The following is a 12433-nucleotide window of genomic DNA, read 5'->3' on the forward strand; positions in this document are numbered from 1 at the left end:
CCCAATTGCCTCAGCATAAAAATGAACAATAATAATAATAACAATAGTTGCCATTTATATGTTGGCAGCTAGGGAGACAATGAGGTGGTGCCTTGAAACAAGAAGAAATCTAGCCTCAGACACTTAAGACTGTGTGTTTTGTGTAAGTCACTTAAATTCTGTTTGCTACTGGAGAAAGGGATGCTATATCATTCCTGTATTTTTGCCAAGAAAATCCCAGAGACAGAGGTCCGTGGGTAAGACACAACTGAAACAGTTGTACAGCAACATTTCTGGAATGCTTACTGTGTGCCAGGCATTGTTCTAGGTGCTTCACAATTGTTAACTTACTTGGTCCTCATAATAATTCTGGAAGGTAGGTGGTGTTATGCTCTTTCTTTTACAGATGAAGAAACTGAAGTAAAGTGACTTGTCCCAGGATCACCCAGACAGCATCAAATTTGAACTCAGGTCTTCATGTCTTCAGGCCTGGTGCTCTATCCACTTTGCTACCTAATAAGAACTGGGGTCCCCTCATGGTAAAGAGCTCTCAGTGAGAAGCTCCTCCTATCAGTGCTGATAAATGCTTCTTCCACAGCTTCTAGTCTGAGAGAATTTTAGGAGCACTGAAAGTGAAATCGAGGTCAGCTTTCTCTCCATTATGTCTCTACCATTGTGAAAACAGAGGTCCTACTTTTTGTCTGTAGGATCTAAATCCTCTAAGCAGAAGTTTATATACTCTTTCCACAAACAAGCACTTTATTTAACTTTTTTGATTTTTCTTTTTTAATAATTTTTTAAAAATCTTTTTAACATTAATTTAAAATTTTGGGGTCCCAATTTTCTCCCTCCATCCAGTTCTTTATCTATTGAGAAAGCACATTTATTAGCCATGGGAAATCATGCAAAACATCTTTCCATATTAGTCATGTTGCAAGGAAAAAAACCAAGAAAAATTAAGAATGTGAAAAAAAATACATTTCAATCTGCACTCAGAGTTCATTAGAACTCTCCAGAGGTGGATAGGATTTCCTCATTACGAGTCCTTTGGAATCATTTTGGATCATTGTATTCATCAGAATGCTAAATCTTTCATAGTTGATCATTGCTACAATATTGCTGTTTACTTGGTACAGTAATTTTCTCGTCTGACTTCACTTTTCCATCAGTTCACATAAATCTTCCCAGATTTTTCTGAAACCATCCCCTTCAATATTTCTTCTAACACCATGGTATTCCATCACGGTCATGTACTACAACTTGTTCCTCAATTCTTCCACTGACAGGTATCTCAATTTTTTCTTTGCCACCATAAAAAGAGCTTAGCCACTTAGCCACAACACGGGAAACCTCGCCCGACCTGGACACGGAAAGGATTGACAGATTGATAGCCTTTCTTGATTCTGCAGGGGTTCTTAATGTTGCTTGTATCATCAATTCCTTTGACAACCTAATTGAAATCTATGGACCCTGTTTTAGGATGTTTTTGTTAACTATATTCATATTCATAGTTAAAAGAAATACTAATTTTTTATTTAGAGGTTAGTAAAAAATAAAGATGTAATTTTTTACTCCATCCAAGTTCATAGATTCACTCAAATTTTTCGACAAACTGGTTGAGGGTCCATGGGTTCCAGGTTCAGAATCCTTTTAAGAATTTTTCACTTCTTTGACAATGGTTTAGATTTCCCTCTTCCTCACATAGGTAATGGATGAGTGTTAGTTTACTAATCTCTGTCCAGTTCTTATTGGGCATTTTTAGGGGTTGTTAGCAATACTTGTTCAGCAAGAACATCTTCATGTAGAAATAGTTATAGATTCTAGAAGGATGCAAACTACTATTTTGTATCATCTACTTTTGAAACAGCTAGGGTCATTGCTCCATTGGATGATGACCATAGAAATACTCTATATACTCCAAGCTGATGGATAGAAGACCTGCTACTATTCAGGTATCCAGGGAAGTTGTAACAATCTTGTTACCTTTTTTCCAGGGTAACACCATTGAGTCTGAACATCTTTCAGAGCTCACAGAAGAAGAGTATGAAGCTCACTACATCAAGCGCCAAGATCTCAAGGGCTTCATGTGGTTTGATGCAAAATACCTAAATCCTTTTCTCACCCGAAGGCTCACCCAAGAGGTGGGTTCCACTGCTCTTGTGAGAGTGACTCAGCCACATGTGCTGGGCCAGCATTCCCCTTAGGCATGAGGTTATCCTATATGTACTTTCTCAGCACAGAGATGCAGTTGGAGGCCATTCAAGTAGACTGTTTATAGTTGAATTGTAGAAAAACAAGTAACTTTCATTTTGTTTTTTCTTATAATGAACTTGAAGGATTGTAAGCTATCGTGAAGGCTTGTTGAATTCCGCATCTGTGGTTTTTCTCTAACTTCTATGTTTACTGGGCTAATAATAGACAATCTTATTTGCTAACTTTGTTTTTAGTTAGCAAAGAATGTAATGAATTGATTGTAAAATCTGAGCTCTGGAGATATATATTAATATAATAGTTGTACAGGAGTCTTGAAAGTGGATTGATCCAGAGCTTTTTGGATCTCAGTTTCTTTACCACTTGATACTGACAGACAGTGCAAAGTCTAATTATATTTTTCCTACTTTCAGACAAGCTTCAGACTAAACTAAAAAAGCTTTGGCCAAGCTTTCAAATAAAGACCTGATAACATTTCAAAATGGTACAAGGCATACCGTGCCTAACATTATTCCAACTAATCTCATTTTATAGTGGCTTTAATATATCATACACAAAACCTGCTCGCCAGTTATAGTCATGTTGGGTCAGCATCAAATTGCTTTGATTGAATAGTTGATAATGATCAAAATTATCATTTGAGTTTCAAAATAGTAAGTAGCATTTGCCTTGTCATTCTCCAGATGAGTTAGTTTTGGCTGTTCTTACCATCATTTGAGTTTCAATATAGTAAGAAGCATTTGCCTTGTCACTCTCCATATGAGCTAGTTTTGGCTATTCTTACTATTTTACCAGTCATCATACTGCCTTTGCTCTATGTACATAAATATCCCTATATAAGACTGTTCTCCCTAATTATTGTGTTTTCATAAAACCAGTTAATCAATCATTCAAGTACCTACTATGTAATAGGCACTGTGTTAAGCTGATAATCGGTGAGATGTGTGTATTAATTTTCCTGTGGTTTATCTTGAATTATGAGGTCCCCATTTTAATTTTGAACCAGTACCTTGTCATTTTCTCCCATCACAAACATGAGGATATATATGACCATATGTAGTCATTATGTTGTAAGGACTGGAAAATGTTTTATTTGCTGCATTTGTTTTGATCCTACTGTTATAGCAGTTCTTTTGTTTTCCCTCTCAGGATTTGCATCATGGACGAATTCAGATGAAAACTCTTACCAACAAATGGTATGAAGAAGTGCGCCAGGGACCATCTGGCTCAGAGGATGATGAGCAGGAACTGCTCTAATGCAGAAGAGGCTCTAGGACAATTACAAATGAGATTACTACCAATGAAATTTTTAGTCATGTACAAGGTCTGATGCTAAAAGCTGTAAGAAACCTTGAAGCTTATGCCTCCCCGGAGGCAGCCCTGTATGTAAGTATGCTGCACATACAGATACTGTTAAGTATGACCTCCTCCAGATGAACTAGTTTTGTTTATATTTGCTGTGGTATTTAAGAATAGCTAAGTGGCTTAAAAACAGTGAATGATGGATTTTAAGCTAGAATTTCCCAGACCTCCAAGATGGTTGCTTTGAAATATGTTTTTTTTCTCTTATTTTCCATTTTAGATGTCTGCCATAAATGTTTTGAATCAATGTTTACTTGTTTGACATCTCTACAAGAGTGAGTAGCACATTCTCTGTAGAATTTTTCATTATTGCTTCTCTGCTGGGAACTTTCATAAGTCAAGCTGTGAATTGTGTGACTTTTTATAAAGAAGAATCTGTCATTTCTGACCCTGAACATTAGAAGTGACCAGCAAACAGTGGTAGAAATAGATAATAGTGTGTGGCTGCAACTTTTAAATGGTCTCAGCCTTTCCTGGATAAGTGTTTTCATTGTGTTTGCTGATTTGGCAGGCAGAGTCCTAACATAAGCAGACATCTGCACATGTAAGACCAGAAGCCAGCTATGTCTTGGATGGCCTCCCCTTCAAAACAACAACCACCAAATACCCATAACTACAAAATATTAAGGTATTCCAATCCCCCAAAAGATAGTTTTATTTGAAAAGACAAAGCACAAGTATATTAATTAGTTTTGATACCTCCTATTTTTTTCAGCACTCCAAAGAAATAAAAATTGGCGATGTCTTTTTTTGTTTAACATTGTACAGAATCTTAGAATAACAGGCAGCTAGTTTCCCCAGGAAACTTTATGAATGTTTACATTTGAACCCTTAGGTAGATGTAAGTTCCATTACTTTACATGGGATTAGGAGATGTGCCTCTCCTATGCTGCTCATATACCTGAGTCAAGGTGAAATTCAAGTTCTTGCCTCTGAAGAGTGCCAGACACAGATTGATATCATTGGCCAACATCTATGTTTTGATATATGTATGCTTTTAAAAAGCAAAAAGAACCTTCCGGTCCTCATAACCGACTTCTGACATAGGCAACATGCTGGAGGGCAGCTTCCTGGTCATTTTGCCTGGTGCGGCCTCTGGCATGTAGCATGTTTCTCCTCTTGCTCTTTCCTAGCTCACCAAAGCTCTTCCAAGCCTTATTGTCACAAGCCTCTGCGCTGTCACAGTACCACTCTCATTGCTGTTCCCATCAACCCTCTTTAATCAGTACTGCTGTCATCACAGCCATGACTGTTTTTGTTATCATCCTCATCTGATGAATGGAAGTAACATCCAGAACCTGGTTCCCCTAGAAAAGAGCATTTGAACACTACAAATCTTTACTTAAAATCCCAAGGTCACTATTCTGATAACCTTGAGATTCCCGTAAGAAGGAGGACCTGAAAGTCTTCTCTAGGCTGTTGGGACCACTCAGTGCCCTTTACTTCCTGCCCCCTATGTGGGCAGTCATGACTTGAACAAACATCTCTATGTACATACAGGTTCTTGGCATTACCTCACCTCTTCTAGTCACTATACATGTGTTCTCTAAAGTAGTAGTACTCAAAAGCGACAAAGTATTTAAAATATCTTTGAAATCTGTGTTGTTCTACTTATGGTACCCTTACTCTTGAGAAATAAAAAGATGAGTAATCCATTTAAAAAATGTCTATTATATGGTGAGAAGCTGCATGACAGAGTAGGTAAAGAGCTGGTGTTGGAGTTTAGGAAGATTTGGATTCAAGACCGACCTTTGATACATAGTAGCTGTGATCATGGGTTAAGTTATGGAACTGCTAAGTGTCCACTTAATGTCCCAGGCAGCTAACTCCCTAACATTACAGATTGCAGGTGTTGGAGGAGTTTCTACACTGGGGGTCCTTTTTTCCTGATGAAATCTCAGGGCTAGACCTATTTTCTCAAAATAATATAAAATATTAAATGAGGCTTCTGAGTGACACCACAGTATTTTGAATTTCAGGGGCAGTGACCAGCTAAATCATATCAGTGTGAAATGAAATTCACAAAGTTCCCCCTCTAGACTACCCTGGAACTCACTTTACAAGCCTTACTTTGTCACTAATATCTATCTTAGTTGCCTTGAGCACAATTTAATTTAATTTAACTTTTTAGGAAAAAAAGACATTTATCACAAGTGGGATGACTGCTTCATAGGCATGTCCTTTACTCAGGGTAGTGTGCAAAAAGGAATGGCAGGTACATTTATCCTATTGATTAAGAACAATTAGATCTTCTTTGTATTGAGCACTTTATTAGGAGGGAACATTAATGATTATCAAGTAGTACTGGAAAGAGTAGACTTAGAATCCTACATTGTCAAATTTAAAGTCTAACCAGGAAATACTTTACATTTTTTGGGGGGGGGTACTGAAAAGTTAAATTATACTTTTAGAGGAGGTAGAGGATTTACTTTCCTACACAAAATTACTCCAAGTATTCCAGCATCATGCTTTAACTTTTATGATATAATGGTAAAATATCTGAGGCATGGGCATGAGGGTGCAGGGAGGTAAGAAGGTTTACATCAGTAAGGAAGATTGTCATATTGAAGTTTGAAATCCCATTATACTGGCATTTTCCTAGTGTTTAACAATGAGATGAATCAGTAATTAATGACTTTATACTGTCTTCACTACTGTAGAATTTGAATCCATGAGAAATGGTCTATATGATGTTCTCAGAGTAATGGCTGGGGACTTTGAATTATAAGTTCTGATAATGATTCTGGTCGACATTTATGTGATACAGAAGTTGGCAAACAACTTTATTTACATTTTCTTACTTGAGTCTTACTTTATCCCTTAAAAGTAGGTACTTACTAATGGTAGCTCTTGTTTATCTCCAGGTGAAAAAATTAAAGCTCAAAGAGATTATATCTATGACTTGCCCATGATTACATTGCTCACAAGTGTCATAAGTGGGATTCAAACCTAGGTGTTCCAAGTCTAGTCATGCATCCCCTATGACAAATGCCTTTATTTGGTCTATAATAGAAAGATCCTGACAATCAGAGAACCTTCTCTAAAGCACTGCTCCATCTCCAGCCATACATCCATCAAACCTATTAACTCTGATTTGCTATTTAAATTTACTCCCAGAATTTGCCTGGGTCCTAAATTTAGCTGACTTTGAAAGCTTACCAACATTATTGACCATGTACTATTTTGAAGTTTATGAGTAATAGCAACATTTAAAAACAAAGATTTGATTGCTTCAGTGATGATGATCAGGATTACATGTATACCAGGAGATAGCCATGTCTCCATTCTAATCCTGCCTCAGGCACCAGAACTCTATTCTGTAACTGAGCCATTCAGCTATTGTTATTCAGTTATAATAACCTTTCAGTTATTGTTAAATGGAAATTATATATACTGGAGCAAATTCATGTACATAAACCCCAATGGAGAGGCTCTAAAAGCCTTTTATTTAATAAGAAGTAGCCTTTGTTAAAAGATAAGAGGACACCTGTATTTAACATCATTGGAGCTTTCCTGCCCTCTGCTGGAAGAATACAGATTTAGCTCCAACTATGAAGAGTATTTGCATAGAGTTTAAGCAATGATTGTACGAAATTTTCTTACATATATAAAGGAAAGAGTGACAAATTTTTGGTGGATTTAAAAATATATATTTATTGTTTAACCAAAAATATACAAAAAGCAATACTCTTGAAGAGATTAATGCATTGGAGATTATAAATATGAATCTGAATGCAACTTTCCTAATTGACTTATTTATATTTGGTGTACTAAATAGAGCCATAAAACTTAAGACTGAACTTTTTCTTAAGGGAAAGAGAGAAATTTAAAATTGGGAAACCTTTTTTCAAAGGATTTTCAGAACTAGAAGTAGCCTTCAAGATCATCTTTCCACCACTTCATTTTACAGAGGAGAAATTTTGCGCCATAGAATAGGAATAACTTAAGCAAGTAATGTTAGCCACATTAGCAGAAAATGTCACTTATAAATATTGCTAATAAAGTTTGATACAAGAACAGATTACTACTGGCCAGCTATTAATATAAAAAACTTGCCAACTGGATTTTTTTTTTTTTTAAACCAATGACTAATGCCAATTGAAACTAGTGGTCTATATCTTCGAGTTGAGTGACATCACTCAGAAATGGGGAAAGGCAAAAATGTAACAATTTGTATAAAGCATGAAGAAGAAGTAGAAGGAGATTTGGATGTGGTGGTGAATGGAGGTTTAAGCCAGTGAGGCTTTCCCAATTCTGGCCCATCCCTTCTCCTGTTTGCTATCTGTGGCTTCCCCGAGAGAAGTGGAAAGGAAGTTAGCTATTGTCCCCGTCTTGTGTTAATCAGTTGTTGTAAGCCTTGTCTGGCAGCTGCCTGCAAAGCTGCTTCAGTGCACTTCATTTCACAGGAGGGCCAGCCAGGGCTGGACATAGTCGTCTTCCATATTCATATGAAAAGGTTGATGACAGACCCAGCCAAAAAAAAAAAAAAAAAAAGTGCAGCCAATTAGATAACACCTTTGAGTTATGTCTTACAAAAGGCACCTGAAGGAAACATTAAGCTGCCACTTGTTAACAACTTGCTTTGTACAAAGCTTCATGATTGATGCTAGGGAAGGATGTAATTTGGATAAATTGTTGTCTTGACACCCATGAAACTTATAGTCTAGTAGAATAGTAAGATCTAGATGGGTAGCCATAAAACAAATGCATGCAATGCTGAATTCCTTCCTATATTATTTCACATGCAAAGAAAGTTGCACTTCGTCCTTCTTGTCTTTCTAGGCACTGAGAGAAATTCTCTGATGATGAGAGAGGGCCTGACCACCTCCTGCCATCTGCATATTTGGGTTGGTTTGTTGTTGATACCAAAGTAATTTTACTTCTCTACATAATAGCTTTTGCAAAATTTTCATTGTATAACTTCATGCCCAGGGCTGCTAGATTCTCCTGGGGTTTGATTATTATTTTCATAATTTTTAGTCCTTTGCTTTCTAAGTGTATAGGGAAGGAGGTCGTGGTTAGCCTTTCAATTCTTCTAAGACATTTTAAACAAAGATATGGAAATAAGTAAAAGTTAAGTTTATTTTCCCTATCTTTCCTCCTTCCCTACAAATAAATAAGCTGTGATAGATTTTGTTTGTTGTTAGTAATTGATTTCTGTAAAACTATGGGTGTGTTTGTTGATTTGTGAAGAGGGATTGAAATGGGAGGAAAGTTGGAGATATATATGCTGTATAGTCATTATGCTGTAATTTTTCCCTGCACCTTATGTTGCAGAAATATAAGAAACAATGGTGTAGGAGCCTGATTATTTATTTTGAAATAAAATTGAATATTGGCAAACTGTAAAGTATATTACTGGATTCTAATTGCATGGGTGATTTGCAAATTATTTGGCAAGCATTTATTTTTGTTCCACTCCCCAGAGATTCAGACATTTCCTATTTGGAATTCTGCAGCTTTGGTACTGTTATGTTAATTTCTCCAGAGACAATCCAGTATAGATCACAGAGACCCATGACAGCCACATAGCATGTTAACATTTACATAGAACTTTAAGATTTATAAAATATCTCTCCCCTGCTTCCCCTTCCCCACTAATTTTGAGCTAGGTAATGTAAGCATTATTATTCACTCTTTTCATATAAGTAAATTTCAATTCATAGTTCTTAAGTGACTTGCTCACAGTCACAAGGCAAGGAATTGCCACAACCAGTGTTTGATATGAAGTACCCTGACTCCCAAGTTCAGCATTCTTTTCAGCCCAGATTGCCTGGTTGTATTGTACCAGAGGCCTTCTGTTGACAGGGCTTTGACTACAAGTTTCCTTACCCTTAAAAGAACCCTTTGTCCCACTGAATTAACTAGCTTTTGGGCTGCCATGGTATACCTATGTTACAGACAACTCTGCTTCCTATAAGATGACAACTAGCTGAGTAACAGCAGCCAAAAAGGGGAGGAAAAGTATGGTTTAAAGAGAAAAAAGACCATATGATGAATATAGAAAACATGGAAAGATTTAAATGAACTGATTAAAGGGGAAATAAGCAGGGCCAAGAAAACAATATCACAATTACAACATTGTAAATTGAAAGAACTATCTCCCATCATGAAATAATGTAAAGCAAATACTGCAAAATTTCAAAGAACAAGCTTGGTCCCAAAGAAGAGATATGAGAAAATAAATCTCTAATTTCTTTTGCAGAAGTGGGAATTCATAAGTGTGCAACACTGCATTTATCTTTAATCTTTTTTAGTATTACTAATCAGTTTTGCGGATTTTTTTTTCCTCTTACTATTTTTGTCTTTTAAAAATGTTATATGGGATGGCTTTTGGGAAATGGAAGAGGAAGAAGAATTTTAGGCAATGTAGGAAGAAACTATATTAATAAAATTTTGTTGAAAAAAAAGGGAGAAAGGGAAGAAACTCAAGGGGTTGTGCTATTTTTTCAAAAGGGCTGATTGTATCATTTCTAAGGGCCCCATTTTACAGATGAAGAAATAATCTGAAATTTACCTGGAGCCACCTAGCTAATAAAAAAATAGGACTTTTAAGGTCACCTGATTCAATCCCTTATTTCACATGAAGAAAAAAAGCTCAGAACTGATTTTCTCTGGTGTGGAAGAGCCGGGTATGAGCCTAGGTCTTTTTGACTCAAACTCCAACAATTCTTGTTCACACATTACTATGTAGTTCACAGATGGGCAGAAAAGATGAGCTGGCAGAAGAGTAAAATGTTATGCTGTTGAATCCCTAGAGTGTTTAAATATGCAGGTCTTTTAGCGTTTTTTGAGATATCAAACATGTAAACTAAGCAATCTGCTTTTGAACTGGTGCAAAGGCATCCAACAAGCCATGTCTTGATATCCACAGGATAGCAGTGGGGTCTGCTGGGCTTTCCATCACAAACTCCCAAAGCAAATCTTGAACAGCCTACTGGGCTACATGAAAAGAACTACTAAAGCCACAGCAAGCAAATGGTCCTAGAAAGGACTAGAGGAAGCTGGTTCAGGGGGAGTCCTATCCAGGGAGAAGAACTAAAGATATCTAGTCTAAGAACTAAAGATATCAGTGAGTAGGATGAAGGCAGAACACTAGACACTGAAAAGAGACAGCATAGGAGAAGGGAAAGATTACTGGGCTAGAAGTTTGAAGACCTGGCTCACACTGATGGCCCCCTACTAATAATAGGTGACATCAGGCAAATCATCCTCTCTGGATGTTGGCTTTCTCATCAGGAAAAAAGGGAGTAGACAAGATGGTTTCTCAGGGTAAATTGGTCCAACCAATCTGGAAAATGAATTTAAAATTTACTTCTAAAACACCACAAAACAAAACAAAATACCGACTTCTCCATTCATGCTATTTAATAGGCATGTAGCCTAGAAAGAGAAATTGGCGGGAAAGGTCCCATGTGTATAAAATATAGCAGGAAGAGACAGTAGGTGACCATCAGTTGGAGAAGAGCTGAACAAACCATGGTACAAGTATAATGGATTATTCCACCCTGAGAAATGATGAACATGAAGAACTGAGAGAAAATTGGGAAGGCAATTGTATGAACAAAATAAATAGCTAGGGGAATAATTTATAAGATAATCACAACAGTAAAGCTAAACAAAAACTTTTATCATTGCAATGCCCACTGTGACTTCAGAGACTTGATGGTGAAGAATTCCTACCTTCTCCATTGAGTATTACATATATTTTCAGACATGGGCAGTACATTTTGTTTATACTGACTTTATACTGAGTTCTCTTTTGGAGGGAGTCATTGGAAAGTGAGTGGTGTAAAAAAAAAAAATTAAATATATATATATATATATATATATATATATATATATATGTTTTAAAAGAAAAAAATCCCTTTCAGCTTTAATATTTTATTTTACAAGTCTTATTAGTAATACTCCCACATTTATCCCTTTTTTCTCCTCCAAAGCCCTTTCACACATCCATGGTGTCATTTGATTCTAATAACCCCACCTTGAATTAGGTAAACAGGAATTATTAATCCAATGCTGCCACTAACCTGGGGCAAGCCACTTTCTCTCTTAGGTCCTTCTTGCTGAATATTCTTTTTTTTCAGGCCTCATTTTTCTTGATGTCTATGCAGTGCTCAGGGAACTAGGTGTGTCCAAGTGGATAAGTGTGCTGGGCCTGAAGTCAGGAAAACTTATCTTCTTGAGTTCACATCTAGCCTTACACACTTACTGGCTAGTATAACCTTTGAGCTAATCACTTAATCCAGTCAGCCTCAGTTCCTCATCTTTAATATGACCTGGAGAAGGAAATGGAAAAACCACTCCTGAATTTTTGCCAAGAAAACAGCCATACATGATTGAAACAACTGCACAATAAATAACCCGCAGTGTTGACACTTCTTATTCTCATCCCATATACTTTCCTATGTGGATTTTCAAGACATTCCCTGGTGGTTCTTCTACCTGAGCATTCCTCAATCTCCTCTGCAAGATTATCATCTATGTCCTACCCTTCTGTGAGGGATTATCTCTGGGCTCATTCTTGCTTTCTCTGTCAACCTCATCAACTCTTACAAGTTCAATCAAATCTATGTATCCAACCCACCAAAACTTCAGTCTGCCATCTCCCAGCTAGCAAAGCACCTCTCTGTTTGTATGTCCCATCGGTGTCCTAAACATTCAAAATAGAATTCAATATTCTTTCTTTTCTTGCAGCTGATCATCTTACACAGGACTGACTTAGCATCCCTGTTCCCTATCCAGATAATCTCTCAAGTCAGTTCTTTACTCTGTGGTCTCTTTCACTCCAAATCCCACCATTTGCCAAGTTTTATCAATTGAACTTCCACCATCTCTTTTGCCCTCTACACCTTCTCTCCATTCACAAAGCCATCAT

At 36.8% G+C, this 12433-nt stretch overlaps 1 protein-coding gene across 2 annotated transcripts in view; it reads left to right on the forward strand.

Moving 5' to 3' along the window:
* The window catches only part of SLC9A8 (solute carrier family 9 member A8), a 116309-nt gene extending 107407 nt beyond the window's left edge, over positions 1–8902 (forward strand). For both annotated transcript variants that reach the window (XM_074288577.1, XM_074288576.1), the window contains exons 15-16: positions 1974–2120; positions 3340–8902. In XM_074288577.1, the coding sequence (XP_074144678.1) occupies positions 1974–2120; positions 3340–3447 (255 nt within the window). In that variant the 3' untranslated portion in view covers positions 3448–8902. The remainder of the gene's footprint in view (positions 1–1973; positions 2121–3339) is intronic.
* Positions 8903–12433: the final 3531 nt, after the last annotated feature.

This window comes from Sminthopsis crassicaudata, chromosome 2, assembly GCF_048593235.1.
Source record: "Sminthopsis crassicaudata isolate SCR6 chromosome 2, ASM4859323v1, whole genome shotgun sequence".
Classification (NCBI taxonomy): Eukaryota; Metazoa; Chordata; class Mammalia; order Dasyuromorphia; family Dasyuridae; genus Sminthopsis; species Sminthopsis crassicaudata.